Source organism: Aulonocara sp. 'chitande type north' Nkhata Bay, linkage group LG6 (assembly GCF_057382095.1).
Source record: "Aulonocara sp. 'chitande type north' Nkhata Bay isolate Kocher_YH1m ecotype deep benthic linkage group LG6, A_spYH_male_GT1.1, whole genome shotgun sequence".
Lineage (NCBI taxonomy): Eukaryota > Metazoa > Chordata > Actinopteri > Cichliformes > Cichlidae > Aulonocara > Aulonocara sp. 'chitande type north' Nkhata Bay.
Window position 1 is genome coordinate 21,989,559 of NC_141349.1, and position 25,969 is coordinate 22,015,527.

The window sequence follows — 25,969 nt, forward strand, 5'->3', positions numbered from 1 at the left end:
TGAATAAAAAGCTCAACACTGCCCTCTGCTGATGTAAAAGCGTCCACACTGCACCAGCATATCACATGATTTCACTTCCGCGAGCCCAAATGAAACGACTCACGCGCAGTAGATCCAGGGACGTAAGGTCTGTCGCCGACCGTGTTCAGATAAATTCTGCATGTTTTGGTAACTTTGGATGCGCTCCGAGCCTGAAACAGAGCAGCAGGACTCCTGAGAAGACTCGTAATCATGTTGGTGCTCAAAACTGGCAGCGTGCTGCTTCTGCTGATGCTCTTTGGACGATCAGTGAGTAGACTACGCTTTTAAAGATAAAGTTTTAAACTTGTCTGGTGCATACTCTGCAGCCTCATTACACGAACATGAAATTGGGTGCTGTGATGTGAGATCATAAAGGTTTTTAACATCAGTAGTGTCAGGCTCATGTATCGGTTGTTGTTTGTCAGAGTTTTAGACTATAAAGATGAATGGTCGATAGGTTACACTGGAATGTCTAGCAGAGCTGAAACATTTAAAACCATGTTGGGATAACTACAGGATCTTAATGAGACATCTTTTACTGAGACATCCTGAGATCACCTGAGATGTCAGCCCTGTGCCATAAAAACACGAACTTGCTAAATTATGACCACTGCAATATACAGTGCTAAGAAACAGCGCTTCCTGGTTTGCTTATATTTTGGCATATTTGTCACACGTACATGTTTCAGATCATTAAACACATTTGTAATGTTAGACAAAGATAAGCTGAGTAAATACAAAATGTAGTTTTTAACTGATCATTTCATTTTTTAACAAACAAACAAAAGTTATCCACATGTACCTGGCACTATGTGAAAAAGTTAATGTCCTTCGTTCTCAAATTATGAATATACACAGACTCATTAGCCACACTTAAGCCTGATTACTGCCAGGCCTGCTGATTCAAGAAATCACTTAAACAGAACCAGTCTGACAATCTCCAAAAGTAACACATCATGGGACAATCTAAAGAAACACATAAACTCCAGTGAAGCACTGTGAGAGCCTTTATTCACAAAAGGAGAAAACGTGGAACAGTGGTGAACTTTCCCAGGAGTGTACGGCCTCGCATCAGCAGCTCATGAAGGGGGTCGCAGAAGAACCCAGAACAAGATCAAATGAACTGCAGGTCTCACTTTCCTCAGTGAAGTTCATGATTCAAGAATAAGAAATAAAATGGCCTGTATTTGTATAGCGCTTTAATAGTCCCTAAGGACCCCAAAGTGCTTTACACATTCAATCATCCACACATTCACGCACTGGTGATGGCAAGCTACACAGCCACCCTGGGGTGCACTGACAGAGGCGAGGCTGCCGAACACTGGCGCCACTGAGCACCACCAGTAAGCAACGGGTGAAGTGTCTTGCCCAAGGACACAACGACCAAGACTGTCCAAGCCGGGGCTCGAACTGACAACCTTCCGATTACAAGGCGAACTCCCAACTCTTGAGCCACGATCGCCCCATAAATAAGAAAGAGACTGGGCAAAAATGGCATCCATGGGAGAGTTCAAGGAGAAAACCACCAACACATAGAACACAAAGGCACACATTTGAAAAACCATGTTGATGATCCCCGAGACTTTGGGGGAAATATTCTGTGGATTGATGACACAAAATCTGAACTTTTTGGAAGGTCTGCATAAAAAGAACATAATACCAGCAGTCAAACATGGTGGTGTTATTGTTATGTTCTGGGGCTGATTTGCTGCTTCAGACCCTGAACAACTTGCTGTAATTGACAGAAACATGAATTCTGCTCTCAACCAGCAAATTCTGAAGGAGAATATCTGAAGCTCGAGCTCACCGGAGTTACATAGCAGAACAGTGATCTGAAACACACCAGTAATTCTGAATGGCTCAACAAAAAGAAATGAAGGTTTCTTTTGTTGAGCTAAGTCAAAGTTTGGACTTCAGTCCGACTGAGAGTCTTTGGCACAACCCTAAACAGGCTGTTCATGCTCGAAAATCCTCCAGTGTGTGTGATTTAAAACAATTTTGTAAAGGAGAGCGGGCCGAATTCCTCCACAGTGATGTTGCCAGGTATCGCAAATGCTTGATTATAGCTGTTAGTGCTAAGATTGGCCCAACCAGTTATTATGTTTAGGGAGCAATAGCTTTTTTCACACAGCGCCAGGTAGGTTTAGATGACTTTTTTCCCTTAAGAAATTAAATGATCATTTAAAATGAATATTTTGTATGTGGCTGGGTTATCCATGTCTAATTGTAAAATGATATGAAACATCTAAGTGTGACAAATATGAAAAAAAAAAGGGGAAAAAAGATTCAGATGTGAATCTGTTGTGTTGTGATCTGTCTGCAGCTCGGGGAATCTCCTTCATTCACTGTGGACTACCAGCATGACTGCTTCCGTAAAGATGGGGAGAAGTTTCAATACATATCAGGAAGTATCCATTATAACAGGATACCCAGAGTCTACTGGAAAGATCGGCTGCTCAAGATGTACATGGCAGGCCTGAACGCCATCCAGACGTAGGCTTACTTCCTCTCACTCTCTGTAATCTTCACATATCTGTGGAACTGATGTGGAAACTGAAGCGAATGAACTCAGCTTATAAGTTAATAACTGTGGCAGTTTTGCTCTGTTGATGCAAACAAACACATAATCTTAGCACTATGATGCTCTATAAACTAAACTGTAAATAGATTACATGTTAGTGAATCCAAATTAATTTATGGCGCAATCATGACAAAATAGTTATAGAACTAAGGATGTATGATTTGATTTAAAGCTTCATGTTAATGAAAGCACAAACACATCTGACAGGTTTCCTGTTTGTTTGGATGACACTGACGTTTCAGTCACTTTGCAGGTACATTCCCTGGAACTACCATGAAGCGCTTCCAGGCTTGTACAACTTCAGTGGAGACAGAGATTTGGAGCATTTCCTTAAGCTGGCGCAGGACATCGGTTTGCTGGTCATCCTCCGGCCAGGACCGTACATATGTGCAGAGTGGGACATGGTGAGTGAAAGTGTTTGTTGACTGTGTTTTTATAATAAACTATTACAGGACACTTAAAACATGCACTTGCCTTTTATTAATAATGTGGAGAGTCTAATCCCTCCATCAGCCTTAACCGCTTCTTACCTGGTCATCTACACAGTCGTTTCCAAAAAAGCTGGGACGCCGTGTATCCGGTCGTTAAGTGATGACGTGACGAATCCTACTTCCGGGCCTAAAGTAGTCTGCGTTTAATATGCCTTTTGTGTTGTTAACATGTTTAATGTTATGTATTTTCTTCTATTTGATCTCAAAAAGCTCCTAAAACAGTCAGTGATCACTGTTGACCTCCCTCGGCTTTTATTACCACTAATCATTTATTTAAGCTCAGTTTTTAAAACCTTAGGAAGTAACTACAGCCCAGCCCATGCAGCAGTATATGAATGACTAACCTCGTATTGTGGATGGATTATCTCAGTTGTTCTCCTGGCTGAAGTTTGGTCCTTTTACAGCATCCTGCCATGCGATTACATTTGTTCCTGACCACCGTGAACACTCACGTTAACTTTTATCGAGTGGAAAAAAAGTTAGCTTGTTTATATTATGCTAACATAGCTGTGTCGCTAGCGGTCACGTAGCACATCATTATATACCAGCTAGCCCAACTTCAGTAACCCTACAAACGTCACTGCTGTTTCGTTTTCTGTCTTCATTTATGTTGGAAGTGATAACAGAGCTGTACGTTTTAATTTGTTTCCAAAACCCCGCAGTCAGGACATGCTATATTGTATTTAGATAGAAGCTAGCGAGCTAACTCCCTGCTAACTTCTAACTCCGTTAAATGTCATAAATTCCGTTTTCATGGATGCCTGGATGTTAAACTCAATTGTTACACCTGGTAGAGCAGAACGCTGATCATTTTATTAAAGATGAAAGACTTTAGACAGTTTTTCAACTCTCAGTAATGCCATAGTGATCGTTTGATATATGGACCTGCAGCGGAGTTTAGGTCCAGACACTGCTAGTGACGTCAGACTTAACAACCGGATAGTGCAGTGATTTGGTGATGTTTTTATTCACAGTTGAGCACAAAAAAGGTAATTTTGGATTTGAAGGTTATCAATATGCCTCAAAAAGGTTGTGGATGGGCCATGTTTACCACTCTGTAGCATCCCTTGTTCTTTTAACTACAGTCTCTAAACATGTGGGAACTGATGTGACCAACTTTAGGGAGAGGACTATTGTCCTGCTCTTGTTTCATATCAGATCTAGCTGCTCAACAGCCCTGGGGGTCTTCTTTGCAGTATTTTTGGTTTACTAAAGCTAAATGCTTTTAGATGGTGAGAAGTCTGGAAGGCAGTCAAGCCTGTTCATCATCCAGGCTGCAAAGTCATGCTGTTATAACAGAAGCACTGTGCAGTTTAGTATCATCTTCATCTGAAATCTGCAGAAATTTATGAATCAGATAGCAGTGATTTTCTTTTTATTTAAATGTTTGGTCAGAAACTGTTGATGAATAATTGATGGATAAAAGGATAAGTAACAAATTTCAAGTGTTGAGTTGATCCTCTCGGGACCCGGAACACCGCTGTAAAATTTTATATTTCCCTCTGGATGAACCGAATTGCAAAGCTTCCCAACCTTTGGTGCAAAGCATCATAACATTCCCAGAAACCCATCACGCCTCATAATTAACCTCTACTGCAATACATACTCTGTGGTCCCCATAGTAATTGTCTTTTTTAGCAACGAATAGAAACTGAGTTTCTATGCTATGCCATGCCTCAAAGCTTTAAACATGCATTTAGCAAAAATTTCTTAATATTAGTATGAATTGCAAGTTATATTTCTGCTGTTTAAGTTTCACTGGACTTTATTTCACGTTATCTATTTTTGTGTATTTCTGCCAACCAGGGTGGTCTGCCTGCCTGGCTTCTCAAAAAGAAAGACATCGTACTGCGCTCTACAGATTCAGGTGAGAAACAAAAGCAAATGGTAATGTAACCAGTAGAAATTGTATATACAGCACAATTCGCAACAGAGTCATTTGTGTATTCCAGACTACATCGCAGCAGTGGATAAATGGATGGGGAAGTTGCTGCCTATGATAAAGCCGTATCTCTATCAGAATGGTGGTCCGATCATCACTGTTCAGGTGAGTCCAGGACTTTCCTGGTGTTTGGATTTGTACCTGCTTTAGCTGCTGTTGTTATGTTTTACATCATCATTACATACCTGTTTGATAGGTGGAGAATGAATACGGCAGTTACTTTGCCTGTGACTACAACTACATGCGTCACCTGTCCAAGCTGTTCCGCTCTTACCTGGGTGATGAGGTGGTGCTGTTCACTACAGATGGGGCTGGGCTGGGCTACCTCAAGTGTGGCTCAATACAAGACCTCTATGCCACTGTGGATTTTGGGCCGGGTAGGTATCTGTCAACGGTAAAATGCAGAGTGAGGTGAACACTCTAAGCTGAAAACTTCTTGTTTTTTTTCTGCACTGACTCCTTGTCACATTTCATTAGTCATTCACAGGGAAGTAGCAAAAACAAATGCATGATTATTATTGTCTCTTCCTTTTGCTAGGTGCTAATGTTACTGCTGCCTTTAAAGCACAGAGACAAGTTCAACCTCACGGGCCTTTGGTAAGGGTCGCCCTCACAATGTTCTCACAGCATGGTACGTTTTCTCTTTAGGTGCTCACGGTGCTGTTTTTAATTCACAGGTGAACTCTGAATTTTACACTGGATGGCTGGACCACTGGGGATCACATCACTCGGTTGTGTCGCCCACTCGAGTGGCTAAGGTCCTCAGCGAGATGCTGCTCATGGGAGCAAACGTCAACTTGTGAGTTTATGGATCTCAGAGACTGATTGTTAGAGACAGTGAAGGGCTGTATCATCTAAAGCTAGAAATGTATTGGTGAAGTGATGCCTCCAGGGATCAATCCACTGCTACAACTGCCACCTAATACAGTGATTGGCCAAACATGGTGCACAGGTAAATGATAGAAGGTTCTTATCTATCAGACATTATGGCAGCATCATGTTGCTTAGCAGCCACTTAGCAAGATGCTAAAATGATTTATGCACTGGTATTGTATCGTTTTAATTTTACAACTGCCACACAAACATTAAATTAGCTGTTCCTAGCAACAACCTTGCAACAGGCTTAAGTGACAAAAATCTTTGGTACCGATCTACCACCCCATCCCATAATGCACTTTGCATTTCTCCTTCATTTACCTTTTTCATTCTCTTGTGTTTATACACCATTCTACATTTCCACAGTGTGTCAGGGTGGTGTGATCAAAAAGTTTCAGCCAAATGTTTCTTCTACAATAAAAAAAAAAAGACCTCTCCTTTGACAACACAGTTGTGAATAACGGTAACAAAGAGGCATATGAGCTTCTTAGGTGACATCTACAGGGAGCAGGTGAAAAGAAGCAGATCTGTAAAACATTATTACTCTGTGTAGTGTGTGATTAATAATGAGTCTGATCTTAAATCCACACTTGAACATTTCCATCTTGAGTTTGCAACTATGGCAAACAGTGATTGAAATGGGCTAAATTATTGTAAGAATATACACATTGCTATGTAAAATAATTGGATACTAGCTAATTGCTCTACATTTGCAAATACAGCAGGTGCATATTTTAGCTTATATACCGGTACTCACCTTCCTTCCTCCTCACACAGGTACATGTTCATAGGAGGAACCAACTTTGGATACTGGAATGGTGAGTCCACTTTGACAAACTGATCTGCTGAGATGATGATTGTTTCACATGACTTCTGACAAAACACTGCCTTTTGTCTGACTGTCACTTAATACCCTCAGGGGCCAATATGCCATATGCTGCACAGCCTACAAGCTATGACTACGATGCTCCGCTCACAGAAGCCGGAGACCTCACAGAGAAATATTTTGCCATCCGAGAGGTGATCAAAATGGTACGAACAAGCGTAAGCTTCTACTTTTACAGTGTCTAATATCTGTGAAGGTAATAAAACACTGTGGCAGCATTTCATTAGCATACGCTAACTGTAGTTACAATAAGTAATTCATTGTTTCTTTTGAGTATGGTTTTCTTGTATAAGCCATTTTGACAAACTTGCATTTTTCCAACAGTACAGTAAGGTACCAGAAGGGCCGATACCACCAACAACTCCAAAGTATGCGTATGGTGCCGTAACAATGAAGAAGGTGGGTGATACTCATCACCTTTAATAAAGTCATTAAAACAGTGTTATAGAGTTTTTACTAGGGCTGAACGATATATCGCATTTGCGATAATATCGCGACATGATCAAGTGCAATTTTCTAACCGCAAAGGCTGCGATTATACTGCGATTATATTATACAATTCATGGGCTGCATCCTCCTGAGGCCGCATTTGTAGACCGATTACGTCACAGCGACGCGCCGAAGGCTGTCCAAATTACTACCATATCCCAGAATTCATAGCGCGGCCCAGCCAAACTCCAGTTTCCAGCAATGGCGGCCGCTACTAAGTTTTAAAATTACTCATACTAATCTTTCTGGGTCACAAAATAAACTTTTAACATATTTTCAGGCGAGAAAGTAGTTGTGTAAACATCAAATATCTGCTCGGTTTATCAAGATATCCCATATTTGCAAAAGTGCTTCGACGTTTTCAGAGGCGTCTGCTACCCACCAGCTCGACAGCTAGCCGGGAGCTCGAGGGTTACTGATGCGGCCGAGAACGGCACAACTCCCGGCACATCATTTTCAGATCACCGCGGAGTTTCGCTGCTCGGGTTAAACGTAATATATAAGTCACTTAGACAACCTAAAAATGTTATTGTTGGGCTTTTTTCAGTGTTTTGTTTGTTCGTGAGTAAATCGGTTTGGCTGAGATTAAAGTTATTAGATTAGATAAAATAAAACTTTATTAATCCCCCGGGTGGGTTCCTCCTTGGTTTTCACACAGCTGACTAAACGTCAAACAGAAAACTTATTAAACAGAAGTATGAGACAGTCGAGAATTTACACCAGTGTCTGGTTATATTTTAGATAGCAAGAAGCAGACGGCCGAGTTTATTAAACTCCACCGAGACAGCGGTGACGCTAATCAGAACTAGCCTTCTGATTAGCTAATCAGAAGGCTAGACCGTCCAATTTCACGCCTTTAAACTTTAAAGGCGTGTTTGTGTGTGTGTTTATACAATTGCTATTATGTTTGCACTTTATGTGTAATGTTACTGACTGCAGAGATCAGTAAGATGTGTGTATTTTTTATTTATTAGTTTTATTTATTTAATATTATTTTTTTAATTGAATGACTGTCTAGTAGTTCACAGATGTCGAAAAACTGAGTGTGGTAAAGCCACTGATTTTTTTTATGTATATTTCTGCAATCTGCACATTGTACTGACTTTCATTTTAATGTTTACACCAGGGTTCCTTGTCAGCACTTTATGCTCAGATGTTTGTAAGCTAAAAATAAACTATTGTGTATGTTCAAATATACTGTTGTGATTGAAGAAGTTAAATAAAAATGTCAGTCATCAATTCATGCATCACCTCATGTCATCATAACAGAGGTCTGTCTTCCAGGAAAGAACAGTTTAAAATTAATGTAATATAGTATTGGCCATACTATATGATGTATTGCTTGTCTTTGTTTAATAATACAGAAGACAAATACCTTAAAAAATAATCGCATATCGCATCGCAATCGCAATATTGGGGCAAAAAATCGCAATTAGATTATTTTCCATAATCGTTCAGCCCTAGTTTTTACTGTTTTATTGGATTATGCTTCAAATGTTATGTTATACTTATGTTCACATATTTCACCAGACACAATGTACCAACTCTGCAGAAACAGGAAGCTCACCCTGTGACATTATTAGCACACACACTTTGTGACACACACACACACACACACACACACACACACACACACAGCTTACACACAGACAGCATCAGGACCTGCGTAACAGGAAATGTGATTATATTTGCATATTGACGATGTAACCTATAAAAATAAACGAATGCTGCAGTTCGTGGTGTCGCTCTGTCTGAGATTCACCCGTGCAGCACGTTAACTATCTCGAGTGTCTCAGTGTTGTTTATTCACCTGACTGTTTGTTAACTGTAAATCTCTGACAAACAGCTACTTTTTTAGCACTTTAATAATGATTTTCACATTGCTTTATTAAAAAATGGATAATGAAGCTTATGGACTGATGAAAATTAAAGATTAAAGTTTGACCTTGTGCCACCTGCAGCTCCAGACCGTGTCGGATGCCCTAGACGTACTGTCTCTCTCTGGCCCTGTCAGAAGCATCCATCCTCAGACTTTCATCGACTTGAATCAGGTACCAGTAATTGTTCCGTTTTTCCCGTTTTATCAGCAATAATAACTTTGTACTGTCATTAACGAGTCTCTTATGCTCCTCTAGGCTTTTGGTTTTATGCTCTATAGGACCATCCTGCCCATGGACTGCACCACACCAACTCCACTGTCATCTCCACTGAATGGGGTCCATGACAGAGCATACGTGTCAGTGGACGGGGTGAGTATCAGATGTTAGGTGGAGGTTCTTCTTCATATGAAGCCAGACTTTATCACAGTTCGCTCAGTCAGTTCAAGTTTAGACTAGCTGTTGTTCTTAAATATTTCGGTGGAAGCCAAACGTATGCATCATTAAACTTACACAACTTTTGCTTTCATTAAGTTGTTGTCTTGTTTTTTTTTATTAGGCTCCTGTGTTCATGTTTAGTAAGTCACTTATTTATTCATTAACAAACTTCGATGTCTTTTGCATCAAAACCCATAATTTTTTTTGCAGTAACCGCTGTGGATAAAACAAGAAAAAAAATCATAATAAAATCATTAAAGATGCAGCTGGATATGTTACAAAAGATGAAAACAGAAATGAAACACTGAAAAAAACTGATCTGCAATAAGCACAAAGTACAACCGCATACAATGACACGACAAGGACGGCACACTTTACTGCCAAACAACAGCAGGATAAATAAAAAAGAGATATTCCACAATTAAGGTAGAACTAATAAAGTCATTTCGTCTTTATTAGTTCAGTTTATTAACTGAACTTTATATATATATATATATATATATATATATATATATATATATATATATATATATATATATATATATTATATATATATTATATATATATTATATATATATATTATATATATATATATATATATTATATATATATATTATATATATTATATATTATATATATATATATATATATATATATTATATATATATACACATACACACAGTGGGGCAAAAAAGTATTTAGTCAGCCACCGATTGTGCAAGTTCCCCCACCTAAAATGATGACGGAGGTCAGTAATTTGTACCAGAGGTACACTTCAACTGTGAGAGACAGAATGTGGAAAAAAAAATCCATGAATCCACATGGTAGGATTTGTAAAGAATTTATTCGTAAATCAGGGTGGAAAATAAGTATTTGGTCAATAACAAAAATACAACTCAATACTTTGTAACATAACCTTTGTTGGCAATAACAGAGGTCAAACGTTTACTATAGGTCTTTACCAGGTTTGCACACACAGTAGCTGGTATTTTGGCCCATTCCTCCATGCAGATCTTCTCGAGAGCAGTGATGTTTTGGGGCTGTCGCCGAGCAACACGGACTTTCAACTCCCGCCACAGATTTTCTATGGGGTTGAGGTCTGGAGACTGGCTAGGCCACTCCAGGACTTTCAAATGCTTCTTACGGAGCCACTCCTTTGTTGCCCGGGCGGTGTGTTTTGGATCATTGTCATGTTGGAAGACCCAGCCTCGTTTCATCTTCAAAGTTCTCACTGATGGAAGGAGGTTTTGGCTCAAAATCTCACGATACATGGCCCCATTCATTCTGTCCTTAACACGGATCAGTCGTCCTGTCCCCTTGGCAGAAAAACAGCCCCATAGCATGATGTTTCCACCCCCATGCTTCACAGTAGGTATGGTGTTCTTGGGATGCAACTCAGTATTCTTCTTCCTCCAAACACGACGAGTTGAGTTTATACCAAAAAGTTCTACTTTGGTTTCATCTGACCACATGACATTCTCCCAATCCTCTGCTGTATCATCCATGTGCTCTCTGGCAAACTTCAGACGGGCCTGGACATGCACTGGCTTCATGTTGGTCAGTCACAGGAGCTCGTTCAGTGAGAGACTGAGATTACCGAAAAGCACCACTGAACGACACAGGAAATCATTCCTGCCTGTGGCCATCTCCCTGTACAACGCATCCACTTAACACACTGTTTGCTGCTACAACTACACATGTTTCTTTTCCAAATATTTATTATAAGTGACTTATGTATGTATGTATGTATATATATGTATATATTGTACTATTCTTAGTTAGCGTATTGTCTGTCTTGTCTTAATGTTGGTTTAAAATGGAGCACTGTAACAAAAAATAATTTCCCCCAGGGATCAATAAAGTATTCTGATTTTGATTCTGATTCAGCAGCGGAACACGTCTGGCACTGCGGGATTTGATTCCCTGCCGTTGTAGTGTGTTACTGATGGTGACCTTTGTTACTTTGGTCCCAGCTCTCTGCAGGTCATTCACCAGGTCCCCCCGTGTGGTTCTGGGATCTTTGCTCACCGTTCTCATGATCATTTTGACCCCACGGGATGAGATCTTGCGTGGAGCCCCAGATCGAGGGACATTATCAGTGGTCTTGTATGTCTTCCATTTTCTGATGATTGCTCCCACAGTTGATTTTTTCACACCAAGCTGCTTGCCTATTGTAGATTTACTCTTCCCAGTCTGGTGCAGGTCTACAATACTTTTCCTGGTGTCCTTCGAAAGCTCTTTGGTCTTGGCCATGGCAGAGTTTGGAGTCTGACTGTTTGAGGCTGTGGACAGGTGTCTTTTATACAGATGATGAGTTCAAACAGGTGCCATTCATACAGGTAACGAGTGGGGGACAGAAAAGCGTCTTACAGAAGACGTTACAGGTCTGTGAGAGCCAGAGATTTTCCATGTTTGAGGTGACCAAATACTTATTTTCCACCCTGATTTACGAATAAATTCTTTACAAATCCTACCATGTGAATTCATGGATTTTTTTTTTCACATTCTGTCTCTCACAGTTGAAGCACCCAGCACGCCCCTGCGGGCGGTTTATCCTTCAAGCTCGGGTCCTCCACCAGAGGCCTGGGAGCTTGAGGGTCCTGCGCAGTATCTTAGCTGTTCCCAGGACTGCGCTCTTCTGGACAGAGATCTCCGATGTTATTCCCGGGATCTGCTGGAGCCACTCGCCTAGCTTGGGAGTCACCGCACCTAGTGCTCCGATTACCACGGGGACCACCGTTACCTTCACCCTCCACATCCTCTCGAGCTCTTCTCTGAGCCCTTGGTATTTCTCCAGCTTCTCGTGTTCCTTCTTCCTGATGTTGCTGTCATTTGGAACCGCTACATCGATCACTACGGCTGTCTTCTTCTGTTTGTCTACCACCACTATGTCCGGTTGGTTAGCCACCACCATTTTGTCCGTCTGTATCTGGAAGTCCCACAGGATCTTAGCTCGGTCATTCTCCACCACCCTTGGGGGCATCTCCCATTTTGACCTCGGGACTTCCAGGTTATACTCGGCACAGATGTTCCTGTACACTATGCCGGCCACTTGGTTATGGCGTTCCATGTATGCCTTGCCTGCTAGCATCTTGCACCCTGCTGTTATGTGCTGGATTGTCTCTGGGGCATCTTTACACAGCCTGCACCTGGGGTCTTGCCTGGTGTGATAGACCCCAGCCTCTATGGATCTTGTACTCAGAGCTTGTTCTTGTGCTGCCATGATTAGTGCCTCTGTGCTGTCTTTCAGTCCAGCTTTGTCCAGCCACTGGTAGGATTTCTGGATATCAGCCACCTCCTCTATCTGCCGGTGGTACATACCGTGCAGGGGCCTGTCCTTCCATGATGGTTCCTTGTCTCCCTCCTCTTTCTTGGGTTTCTGCTGCCTGAGGTATTCACTGAGCACTCGGTCAGTTGGGGCCATCTTCCCAATGTATTCTTGGATGTTCGTTGTCTCATCCTGGACTGTGGTGCTGACACTCACCAGTCCCCGGCCCCCTTCCTTCCGCTTAGCGTACAGCCTCAGGGTGCTGGACTTGGGGTGAAACCCTCCATGCATGGTAAGGAGCTTTCTTGTCTTTATGTCAGTGGCTTCTATCTCCTCCTTTGGCCAGCCTATTACCCCAGCAGGGTACCTGATCACGGGCAGGGCGTACGTGTTGATGGCCCGGATCTTGTTCTTACCATTCAGCTGACTCCTCAGGACTTGCCTGACCCTCTGCAGGTACTTGGTGGTTGCAGCTTTTCTAGTGGCCTCTTCATGGTTCCCATTTGCCTGCGGGATCCCCAGGTACTTGTAACTGTCCTCTATGTCTGCAATGTTGCCTTCTGGTAGTTCAATCCCCTCAGTTATGACTACCTTCCCTCTCTTTGTTACCATCCGACTACACTTCTCCAGTCCGAATGACATTCCAATGTCATTGCTGTATAGCCTGGTAGTGTGGATCAGTGAATCGATGTCTCGTTCACTCTTGGCGTACAGCTTGATGTCATCCATGTACAGGAGGTGGCTGACAACTGCTCCGTTCCGTAGTCGGTATCCGTAGCCAGTCTTGTTAATGATCTCACTGAGGGGGTTCAGGCCTATGCAGAACAGCAGTGGGGACAGAGCATCTCCTTGGTAGATCCCGCACTTGATGGTGACTTGTACTATGGGCTTGGAGTTGGCCTCTAGTGTTGTACGCCACATCCCCATTGAGTTCCTGATAAAGGCTCTTAGAATTGTACAAGATCAATGGGACCCTAAGCATTCCAGTATCCAGCTGTGGTGCATTGAGTCATAGGTCTTCTTGTAATCAATCCAGGCAGTGCACAGGTTGGTCAGTCTGGTCTTGCAGTCTCGGCTGACTGTTCTGTCTACCAGTAGCTAGTGTTTTGCGCCTCTGGTATTCTTGCCAATCCCTTTCTGTGTCCCGCTCATGTATTGACCCATGTGCCTGTTCATCTTAGCCGATATGATGCCTGACAGGAGCTTCCATGTAGTACTGAGGCAGGTTATTGGTCGGTAGTTGGAGGGGACCGGTCCCTTCTTGGGGTCCTTGGGGATCAGGACCGTCCGACCTTCGGTTAGCCATTCCGGGTGTCTCCCGTTAACTAGCAGCTGGTTCATTTGTGCTGCCAGACGCTCGTGGAGTGCAGTCAGCTTCTTTAGCCAGTAGGCGTGAACCATGTCGGGCCCTGGTGCTGTCCAACTCTTCATACTGGAGACCCTTTCTTGGATATCTGCCACTGTGATGGTTACTGGACCCTGTTCAGGGAGGTCGCTGTGGTCTGCCCTCAGATCCACTAGCCACTGAGCATTGCCGTTATGGGTAGCGTCCTTCTTCCATATGCTCTTCCAGTATTGCTCCGTCTCCAGCCTTGGTGGTGCTGTTCTCTTATTATTATTATTGTTCCCTTGCCACTGAGAGTACACCTTTGCTGGTTCTGTGGAGAACAGCTGGTTTATTCTCCTGCCTTCTATCTCTCTGGTGTACCTCCTCAAGCGGCTGGCCAAGGCTGTGAGTCTTTGCTTGGCAGTTTCCAAGGCCTCAGGTATGGACAGCTTGCTGTATTTCTTATGCACCTTCTGTGTCGCACCTTTCTGCAACTCCATTAGTTGGCTAACCTCCCTCCTACTTTGATCTTGCCCTCTAGCCTCCTTCTCCATGGAGGGTACTGCCCCTTGTGGCTGTTCAACTTGTAGCCAAGCATCTCACTGATCACTGCTGCCGTATTGTAGATCAGCTTGTTAGTGTCGGTAATCGTGGTTGTAGGTATCGTCCGTAGTGCTGCATTAACATCATCTAGCAGACCTTCTGAGGGTACTTCACGTAATCTTGGTAACCGACTACGGGGGATACAGGTTTCAAGCAGCTGGATAGCGTAGTGGTTAGACTACACGCCTTTGGAACAGAGGATCGCAAGTTCGATTCCTGCCTGGGGCGTCTGTATCCAGTAAGGGTCCTAAGGCTAGACCCCCTATGCTAAGCAAGCCTACCGCAGACATGAGCGAGACAGACGTCGCCCGGATCATACATATGTGTGTGTGTGTATGTATATATATATATATATATATATATATATATATATATATATATATATATATATATATATATATATATATATATATATATTAGGGGTGCAACGATACACAAAATTCACGGTTCGGTTTGATACTTTGGTGTCACGGTTCGATATTTTTTCGATACAAAAAAAATGTTCATGCATTTTTAATTTGTCATTTATTAAAATTATAAATATATATTTTAACTCAAAAGTACAGTTTTTAAATTTAACCCTAACCCTTGTGCGTGTTTTTTATTTTGACAGCGAATGCGCACCTGCGGACCACTTATGTGGAGCCCTGGTTATTTAGCTCGTCATATTGCAGCCACAGAAATTCTTTTGTCCATGAAACCATAAAGCTGCACTTTCTTTTTGCCTTATAGTCTGATTTGTCATAACTTCTCCGTTTTGTGGTAAGCTTTTCTTTGGCTGTCACTTCTTCACCCTGACCTGTCTTATTTGGCTCAGCAGAACTAAAATATATATCTGTCTGTGAAGGTTCTCAGTCATCCAGGTCATCGTAGTCAAATATATATCCTGCTGCTTTTACACACGCACTCACATAAGCTCAGCGATTCTCTGCGCGATCAACCTCTCACATGTTTAAGCTTGCTGCGGGAGATTTCACTTGTCATGTTTGCATAGTAAGCTAACAATTAATAAGACGATGTCAGAGGAATTGGTGCACAAATTATCATCACTCACAGATCAGTGCTGTCGCTCTCTATACACAGTTCGCACGATTGCAAAGTGAAAGCAAAAAAACAAGCGCAAATTCAAACGCGATTTCAATATGTCACATATTGACAGTGGCTCACCGATGCCAATGACATAATTACCCAGCTACATTTCCGAAAGAATGCAAAAGCATTGACATATATTTTTCCTACAATAGCCCGACGGGCAGGGAAGAGATAGATTTTGGTAGCCCGACTGAAAAGATCGCTAGCCCCGGGACGTCGGGCTAGCGATATTGCAAGCCCTGTATCTGATTGAGGAATCACTCATCTTTGGAAAAGAGAGTTTATTACAGAGAAATGGCTCTTTCCAAAATAAAAGCTATACTATCCGCTTCTTCTGGGCTATATTCTCAGCAGCATATTAAACACATAAGGAGAATCATGTGCCAACAGCTGTCTAAATGACTCGGCTAAAGTTAGTAGCATGCTTGCTTGTTTTTTTCTGCTTCCACTTGTCTTTGCACTAGGATGATGTCGGCGTAAATGTGGAGTCATATTCGTTGTGTTCCCACTAGTGCTTTCAGGTTAATCTCGTTGAAATGACCTTAACGCCACAACACGGCAAATCTCCGTTAACGAGCTACCGCCGATCGCCCCGTGCATGGGGCTAGATGGCCAACATGTTAACGAGCTAACTGCGCTAACACACTAGCTCCCACCCATGTAATTGAGCATTGCATGGCAAACATACTGTTTTACTTTAGTCCATGACTCGCTTACCTTCAGGGTCATACGTCACATGAAAACCAAAATAATTCCAAACGCCAGATCTGAATGCCCTGCGCTCTTCCTTCTGACGATGCTGTCTGTGTTGAGCGCTCAGTGAATCTGCGTTCGACTACTCCGCCTAGGCTGCACTGTCGAGCCTAGGCGGAGTAGTCGAACGCAGATTCACTGAGCGCTCAACACAGACAGCATCGTCAGAAGGAAAGTTGATAAAATAAATCAAAAATTTTGTATTGTTCGATACATATGCGTACCGAACCGAAAGCACTGTATCGAACGGTTCAATATCGATACGAATATCGTTGCACCCCTAATATATATATTAGACCTTTAAATCATTCTCTCCTTTTTCACTGAGTAGGTTTTATTTTTTTATTTATTTTTTTTGCATCTGGATTCTTCTTCCTTCATCTCAAAAGAACTGAAATTAAAAGAAAAGAAAAAGGAGCTCTAGATGTTTAGTTTTCCCTCAAATTTCCTTTAAAATCTTTTTCAGATGTGATACTTGGTGTGGGGTTTTTTGTTATTATTATTTTGAAAATAATATTTTAAAAGTGCCATTTCCGTTACCTCCTCGTGGTTCTTAATCTTTCTTACATTTTCATTTAAGTCTAAAACTACAGGTAGTATAATAAGATAGATTAGTAAACAAAACAGGTTAAGCTTTTAAACTTGATATAATCTCCACTTTTTCCCCAAAAACTGCTTTGCACTGATCAAGAAAATGTGATTATTTCTGCTATAATCTGGATTTTTTTTACAGATTTTTTTTTTATTTCTTCTCAAGCTGGCTGTAGGAATTCTTGAAAGGGATAAAGTCTTAAGCATCAATGTAACCGGGAAGGCTCGAAGTCAGGTGGACATACTAGTGGAGAACATGGGCCGAGTAAACTACGGAAAACAGATCAACGATTTCAAGGTTTGTTTCTGTGCTACAACATGTCGTGCTGATGTTTGTCCTTTGGACATTTTAGTGTTTGTGTAAGTATCCCAGGTCTATGGTCATGCGGAATTTGGTCACTTTTGTAAAAATTGTCCAGAGGTTCATGTAGGGTTTTTTTTGGTTCTTCAGAGTTTCATCAATCAGAGCTCAGATAATAAAACATAATAATTGACACACAAACAAAACTATTTTCTGTTTATCTATTATTATTATTATTATTATTGTTAGCTGTTTAAAAAAAACAGTCCCGTGAGATCTTCTCTTCTCTTATCACAGGGCTTGGTGTCTAATCTGACCCTGGGGGCGGACCTTCTCACCGACTGGACCATGTACAGTCTCAGTATTGATGAAGCAGTCATGAAGGGCCTCCTCGGAGAAAAAGAGCCTGCACTTTTTGATCCACCTCAGCCAGCTGATCTCTCCCCTCCAGCTTTCTACGGGGGAAGCTTCGTGATACCCGACGGCATCCCAGACCTCCCTCAGGACACCTACATCAAGCTGAGCAGTTGGAGAAAGGCATGTGACATGTTTTATAGCACGCACTGGTGCTAACTTGTCAAAAGACAGGTTTTGCTTTTCTCTGCTGAATGTTCTTATGCATTTAATATTTTTGGTTTTAGAGGGTCTGCTGGATAGAAGGTGACAGTTTGACCTCAAAGTACATGTGACTGTATACAGACTGAATATTCATTTTTAGTTGCATCCTGGTAAATGAAATTATTGTGTACAATTTTTTAGGACCAGGTGGTGTATTAGACCTTTGACATCTAGATAGATACACAAGATATTTTTAATTTTTGTTAATTATTTAATTTTATTTTGATGAAAAATGGGCTAAGTAGCTTGTCTTTGTGATTTTGTGTTTTTCAGGGACAGATCTGGATAAACGGCTTTAATGTAGGACGTTACTGGCCGACTCGAGGGCCTCAGATGACACTTTTTGTCCCTGCTAACATCCTCAGTACAGCTGCACCAAACAATGTGACCGTCCTGGAGCTTGAAGGGGCTCTCTGCGGCTCTAAAGCGTGCACTGTGGAGTTCACCAACACCCCCATCCTCAATGCAACAGTCCAGTCTGACTACAAACAGCACAGTTGTTAAAGAGGATTTACTGTGACGATAAGAAAACTCTCCGCTGCACAAAAGGGATCTATTTGCACATTTAGACTCATTGATTTAGCACTTGTTGGGTCACCTCAACAATCTTTCTTTTTTTTTTTAAACTATGAAAAGTGGTTAAATTTGGGAAATAATATCAATGATGTGTGTTTTTGTGCATTTTGCTGAATTATTTTAGCCTGTTTTTTATCAGCACATTAACTTCGGGTTTCTCTACCTCACTGATTCCACATGATTCCAAATTCACAGACTTTTTTTCCTCTTCAAAAAGGGAATGAAGTGAAAGCCACTGAAAGCTGTTTTTTTTTTTTTTTTCTTTGTTGTTCAAAACTCAGATCAGGGAATTATTGTATTTTTAAATTACTGCGGGATTGCTGCTTTTATTCTTTTACATTACATTACATGCACTCTGAGTTTGATTTACCTTTATACACCTTTCAAATAAAAACCAAATAATTTGGAATTTCAGAAATCCCCTTTGTCTTGTCTTTGTATGAAAAGATACCAGTCCGCCTGGCTGCTGTGGTGGTACAGTGGTTGGAAGGGTTGGGATCTGCTGCCGAGGCTTGTCTGTGTCCAAAAACATGGCTGTAGGTTCTTCTGAAGTGGCCTTGGGTGAGGCTGCACTTAAGTGCACAAAAACATGTAGTCCTCTCTATAAAAGGTAAGCGTTGTTTGTGGTGGGAAATACTGGGTGTGATGTATCCATCACCATAAGGCGAACAAAGCCATTATGGCCACTTTATTAGATATACTTAGCTTGTTAATACAAATGTCTAATAATCCAATCACATGGCACCAACTCAAAGCATTTAGATATGTAGTCATGGTGAAAACAACCTGATAAAGTCCAAGTGACTGAACGTGGTCTGAATATTGCAGATAGTGCTGGTCTGCTGGGATTTTCCTGCACAAAACTGTGTAACCCAGTGAGCAGCGGTTCTCTGAGTGAAAGTGTTTTGAGGTCAGATGAGAATAGCCAGACTGTCTCCAGCTGATAGGAAGGCAACAATAAGTAGATTGGGTAGTATTTTACAATCTCTGGCTCTCTTCCACAGCATGACTTTGTCCTGTCTTCCTTCTCTGACCCCATCCAGTCGCGGTAGATGGCCGCCCCTCCCTGAGACTGGTTCTGCTGGAGGTTTCTTCCTGTTAAAAAGGGAGTTTTTCCTTCTCACTGTCGCCAAAGTGCTTAATCATAGGGGTCATATGATTGTTGGGATTTTGTCTGTATGTATTATTGTAGGGTCTAACTTACAATATAAATCATCTTGAGGTGGCTGTTGTTGTGATTCGGCGCTGTATAAAATTGAATTGAATTGAAAAACATTGCCTGCTCTAACAAATCTTGATTTCTGGTGCAACATTTGGATGCTAGGGTCAGAATTGGATATAAAACAATGGATTCATCCATCCTTGTGTCAGGATGCAGGACCTGCACGACTTGATGGATGAATGAATTCTGCTCTCTACCAAAAAGTTCTGAAGAAGCATGACCGGCCATCAGTTTATGCCCTGACGTTCAAGAGCTCAGGTTATGCAGCAGTGCAATGATTGGAAACATACTAGCAAGTCCATCTCTGAATGGCTCATCAAAACAGGGTTTGGAGTGGCCAAGTCAATATCTGGACTTGAAATAAGCCGAGACACTTTGGAACGTCCTAAAAAGTCTGTTCATGATTTGAAATTGTCAAATGTGACTGAATTAAAACAATTTTGCAAAAAAGAGTGGGATAAAATTCATCCATAAAGATGTGAAGGCCTCATTGCCAAATGCTTGTGTGCAGCTCTTGCTGCCAGGGGTGTCACAACCAGTTATTAGCTTTAGGGAGCAATAACCTTTTTTACACAGTAGGCTGGATAACTTTGCTTTTCTTTTCTTTTATATGGAATCATTGTTTCAAAACAAAACCACCATTAAATGCAAAACCCCCAGACTGAGAAACGGCTTCATTCCAGAAGCTGTGAGACATCTCAATACATAATGGACAAGAAACTGCTACTGTGGTGTAATCACTACAGATACTTTGCTGCTAAAATACTTATACCTACACTTCTATACTTTATACTGTTACTCAGGTTGTTGCACTTTACTTAATTTGTATTATTCTATTACTTATCTGTATTATTTATTACTTATTTGTATTATTTTATTACTATTTGGTACTATTTTATTACCTGTCATTCTGTTGTTTTTATGGAAAACCTGTGGAAAACCTGTGGGTATGTAATTTCGTTCCATCTCATGTAAACATGCGATGAGAATGACAATAAAGCTTCCTTGAATCCTTGAAAACAGAATTGTTAAAAGTTATTTGATGATCTGAAACATGTAAGTGTGAGAAAAAGACACACACACACAGAAGAAAAACTCAGGAAAGGGAAGATACTTTTTCACAGCGCTGTGGCGATTTCTCTGGTTATAAAACAAATCTGAACAAGGTTACAGGAACTCAGTGGATAAAGCAGGATGACTGGGTATCAGGTATTCCAGTGAGAAGTTACTTCCTAACACAGGAAAGACTAAAGAACTGCATAGTAAGATAATGTATTTCATTTCTGTCCCGATTCTTTTATGATGGGCTGAGAATAAACAACAAATACTCAGAGCAGGTCCGGTCAACAACAATTATTTATTAAGCACATATATGTGGTAGATCCACACGACACCACCCAAAGCGCAGTCCGGTAGATCTCAAATTGGAAGCACACAGGCTTCACTATTTTAAAGGGCTGAACACGCACTGTCTGCATAAGCAAAGTATGTTATCATGCAACAGTGACAGTTAACTTCATCCCCCTCTAAGGCAGTAATGTTCACACCTCACTTACAGTCTCAACGCTCTTTCACTCTGTTTTGTTTCCTGTTGCTCTCGTTATGAGGCCCATGATCATGAGTTTCACATCCTGTTCAAACTTTACCGTATGCAGTTACAAGCAATTTATTAACTTCTGGATTACTATGACACTTACTGCTGCATAATATATATTTTCCAAATTTCCTGGAGCCTGCTGTGCTTGTGGCTTCCCTGCAGTTTGTTGCACCCTTTTTTGTGAGGTGCTAAGGGAAGTTTACTCTCCTTGTTTCAGGTATGTGCCTTTCAGCCTTTTCAACATTAACACTTTGAAGTTGTCATATTCAAAGGAAACTAAACAAATAATTGATCATTCACATCTTGTCAGTTCCATGTTTCTGGACTGTGTAAAGTGTTAAAGAACTTTTTTCTATCCGCATTTGATCCTGCAGTGGTTTCTTGCAGTCTGTAGACGAAGAGGCAGAAAAATGGGGCAGAAAAGAAGAATGCTTCTTGCTGCAATAATTTTTATAGCTGTCTATTACAAAGTAAGAATCATAATTCAAACAAATATTAGAAGGTTAAAAAATTATACATTTAAAAATGTCTTTTTAAATGTCTTTTTAAATGTGATATATCAATTAGGTGACCGCGAAGGAAACAAGACTACTGGATGTCCAAAAGACCACAAATGTTGTGGATGATCTGTACTATGGATGCCGTGAAGAGGCCATGAAGAAGTTCATCGAGTCAGACGTGTTAAAACAAGAACTAAATAACAGTGAAGGATTTCAGAAAGCATGGAATAAAAGTATTGAGTGTTCAAAGCAGATCCCTCAAGGACGAAAAGAGCATAGTGCTGCACTTTCAGTCTATATTAATGAGGATAAATCGTTCATACAAACACTGAACAAAGCAATAGAGACAATGGGTGGAAATGTTAGCATCTATGAAGACCACTTCAACCTCAAGTCTCTTCATTTCCTGCTGATGGACTCCATGAGGCTGCTGAAGCCAAAGGAGTGCAAGAACTTTTATGTTTTTCAAGATGGTAAAAACCAACCACAGAAAGGCTCCACAGTGAGATTTACAAGTTTCACTTTAGCTTATTCAGACTATGAAGAGCTAAAGAGACCTAAACATGTCAATGAGAGTACTATTTTACATCTCACTTCTTGCTTCTTTGTCAACCTGAAAGACTATGTGTGCGGTCAAGAACAGGATGAAATACTCTTATCTCCAGCAGAAGTTTTCACTGTGGAACAAGTGGAAACAAAAACTACATCGGATGGTGACGAATACCTTGAGATTGATTTGAAACAGTCGGGACTGAAAAGCTCACACAACTGTTACATCTTTTCACGGTAAGATTCATATTCTCTCAAGTAAAGTGAATTTTTTTTTATTAGTTCTACAGAAATTAAACTTAGAACTACAAATGTATCTTTCAGTGTGATGTTAAATATATAAATATGTTTTTTATGTATTTGAAAAAAAAAAGTTCTAGTTGCATATACTAAAATACTTAAGCCCCATAAATCAAAAGAGGGAAATATTGGTGTCTGAAACAGTCTGTTACTCTGTTATAACTTAGTGGTTGTTATTGCTGTAAGTACACAGTAATAACTGGGGAATACTCAGCTTATCAAAGCTTTTATAAACTCTGGAAAGCATGATGTAAAATTAAGTGATGTGAAAAGTAGCAAAAAGAGGATTTTAAAATGTGAGGATTGCTCTCCACATCTCCACTGGGGTTGAGTGTGGTTTAAATAAAACCACGTGTCAGTAGATTTTACTTAAAGTATTTTCTCTCCTTTATCAATCCAGGATGTCAGTAGGTCAGGAGACTACCACAGCTGTTGCAGAGCGAGACAGGTAAACTATTATTATTAATGATTATTTTTGTAATAATAATAATAATAATAATAATAATAATAATAATAATATGCTTTTTTCCCATGTCTTCAGGTCTCCTCCAGCTGTTGTTGCCACCCTGTGGCTTGTATCAGTGCTTGCAGCCTTATCTTCTGTTTCTTTAGCTGTTTAGCAAAAACAGTTATCATTCAGAGTTTTCTGGGTTTTATAATCTGCAATATTGCTTTGATTATTCATACACCTTTTTTTAGGTCTTTATTTGGCAGATTGTGGTGAATTGCAGTATTGCAGTATTGTGTCAAAATATAGTCAAATACAGTTTTCTGCTTCTGTCATATATTATGAATTATAAACTCAGTTTTTATTTTCTTTATGCACGCTAGAAAAATGTACAGCATACTTGAAATATATATACAGTATGTGTTTATTATTTCTTGTTAGGGTTTGCATGCCTTTAAAATGATTATAGGAAATGAGTGATGGGAATGAAAAAAGCCGATATGTGTCGATAAGGTCAGAATAAAGGTTTGGTACAGTTGCTTCTGGTGTACCTCCAAGTATTCAACAATGGAAATACAATAATTCTTTAATGCAATTCTGGAAAATGATTGTATATTATATTTAATATATGTATATTACAACATAAACGACTTTCAGGAAAACTTTAATGTATGATTCACAGGACTAAACTAAATACGCCCTTACTGATTAGGGTAAGTGGCATTCAGTAGTGATGTGCGATACCACTGATTTTCTTTCCGACCCGATACCAAGTATAATTCAGGGTGGTATCGGCGATACTGATCCGATACGATACTCTGTACAAAAACTTTTTTTTTTTACTGTATCTTTTATTGTATCTCAAATTATAGCTTCATAATGATTACAGGACGTCAGATTACTTGTTCTTATCACTTAATAATGCAGAATTATCATACAGAAAACTGAAGTTGTGCGCCATTTGAGCATGTTGCCTGCCTGCAGCACTAAAGGACTCCTCGAGAGTCGTCTGTCTCGCCCTAGCAGCACCTGTCCCCCTCCTCGTCTTTAGTTCGCCTCAACATACGCTTGTCATATTCTGTGATATGATTTACTCTGAGGTGTTTGACGAGGTAAATGGTGTCGCCACAACACCTCACTTTCTTGCCACATGTATCACAAACCGCATCTTGGCGGCAGGCAGGCAAAAATATTGCCGTTCAATGCCTTCGTAACTTGAATTTTTCGTGAAACGGGGTATTCGTAAGTCAGGGTTCCACTGTATTAAACTTTAGGACAATTAGAAAAACTCTGAACAGGTATGAAGGTTGTTTGAAGGTTTTGCCAGGATAAAGCTTCTTCTATCTAAAAACATCATGAAGCACAGCTTAGATTTGTAAAGCTGCTTTGGCTTGTTTTGTAGTCACAGGACCTGGGAACCTTGCTGTACAAAAGGCCCCGTAGTTATGGTTTTATTCTGTTCAGTTGTTAGTTCACCTGTAGTTTTTAGAGTGGCCAGTAGAGGTCACCCCACCGCTTTGTATGAGAGACTATGTCCAGGGAGAAACGTGGGCAAAGCACCTGAGCTTTTCTGCTCCAGATTACCGGCAGAGAATTGGTTATTCCGTGAGAAGTGTGCGTTAATGAGCAACAGACCACACACACACACCCATGCCCACGCACCTAAACCTGTATGCAATACCTGCTCCTCTGACAATCCCTGTTACCTTCAACTGTGTGAAGTCAATATAAGAGTCTGCACTATCCTCGGTGTCTTCATTGTCTCCCTTCTGAACATTCATCCGGGCCTTGAGCAGTGTTCTGGCCGACACTCCGGGGAGTGGTAGCTGCAAACCTGAACAAGCACCTTACAGTCCTTCCAGTACAAGCTATCTACCCAACACTTGCAGTCACTGAGTGGACTTTGAACTCATCTGTATACTAAAATATTCCAGAGTCAAATGTGAGGCCATCTGCCTGACATTTAAAGTTTGACTCAAACTTGCTCATGCAACAGGACAATGATCTCAAGCACAGCAGCAAATCTGCAACATAATGGCTGAGTAAGAAAGGAATGAAGGTGTTGCACTGAGACCAGTCACAGTCCAGACCACAATCTACCTGAAATGCTGAGCTGTTAAGAGAGCTGTGCATGAACAAATTTTTGCAAACCTCAAGAAACTGAAGCAACTTCCAAAATTTCTCCACAATGATGTGACAGACTGACAAAGTCATACAGAGAATGATTATATCAAGCTACTGCTGCTAAAGGGGTTTGTACAAGCTACTGAATCATGGGCATACTTAGGTTTTTGGTTTTGTTTAGTCTTTATTAATTGGTATTATTGTAGGGATTTTTCTTACAATATAAAGCAACGTGTTGTGGTTTGGTGCCATATAAATAACATTTTATTCAAACTGAATTCGTTTTTCGTGTGTCCCAGAGTATGAATGAACTGCCATTGTTAAAGTTTCATATATATCCTGTGTTAATAAATTCGCTTTCACTGGAGATTTTACAAAACTGAAACTTCTCACGTGATCATTTTGTTTGTTTACACAAATAAGCCCACTTCGTTCATGTTACTAAACCGAATAACTAAAAATAATAATTATGTATAATTTGTTACAAATATTCAGACTT

The 25,969-nt window shown here is 40.7% G+C and overlaps 2 protein-coding genes across 2 annotated transcripts; both read left to right on the forward strand.

The window, feature by feature from the left end:
• The first annotated feature begins 69 nt into the window (after positions 1-69).
• Positions 70-19,148, forward strand: glb1 (galactosidase, beta 1). The gene is made up of 16 exons (XM_086295596.1): positions 70-288; positions 2,345-2,514; positions 2,856-3,006; positions 4,900-4,960; positions 5,046-5,140; positions 5,232-5,412; positions 5,574-5,632; positions 5,713-5,834; positions 6,689-6,729; positions 6,831-6,943; positions 7,122-7,196; positions 9,248-9,337; positions 9,422-9,535; positions 17,402-17,533; positions 17,834-18,073; positions 18,428-19,148. Exons 1-16 carry the CDS (start codon positions 232-234, stop codon positions 18,656-18,658), a joined length of 1,932 nt encoding a protein of 643 aa, XP_086151722.1. The 5' UTR covers positions 70-231; the 3' UTR covers positions 18,659-19,148.
• Positions 19,149-21,596: 2,448 nt separating this feature from the next.
• On the forward strand, positions 21,597-25,780 carry LOC147327733 (ecto-ADP-ribosyltransferase 5-like). The gene is made up of 5 exons (XM_086295618.1): positions 21,597-21,766; positions 21,924-22,019; positions 22,117-22,835; positions 23,299-23,346; positions 23,440-25,780. The coding sequence occupies exons 2-5, from the start codon at positions 21,960-21,962 to the stop codon at positions 23,516-23,518; spliced, it is 906 nt and encodes a 301-aa protein (XP_086151744.1). The 5' UTR covers positions 21,597-21,766; positions 21,924-21,959; the 3' UTR covers positions 23,519-25,780.
• Positions 25,781-25,969: the final 189 nt, after the last annotated feature.

Excerpts from the sequence above, each read along its gene's own strand:
- glb1 (XM_086295596.1), top strand. The coding sequence starts at position 232 with ATGTTGGTGCTCAAAACTGGCAGCGTGCTGCTTCTGCTGATGCTCTTT. Across the intron at positions 5,835-6,688 it reads ATGGGAGCAAACGTCAACTT|GTACATGTTCATAGGAGGAA; the intron begins GTGAGTTTATGG and ends CTCCTCACACAG. Across the intron at positions 7,197-9,247 it reads GTGCCGTAACAATGAAGAAG|CTCCAGACCGTGTCGGATGC; the intron begins GTGGGTGATACT and ends TGCCACCTGCAG.
- LOC147327733 (XM_086295618.1), top strand. The coding sequence starts at position 21,960 with ATGGGGCAGAAAAGAAGAATGCTTCTTGCTGCAATAATTTTTATAGCT. Across the intron at positions 22,836-23,298 it reads AACTGTTACATCTTTTCACG|GATGTCAGTAGGTCAGGAGA; the intron begins GTAAGATTCATA and ends TTATCAATCCAG. Across the intron at positions 23,347-23,439 it reads GCTGTTGCAGAGCGAGACAG|GTCTCCTCCAGCTGTTGTTG; the intron begins GTAAACTATTAT and ends CCATGTCTTCAG.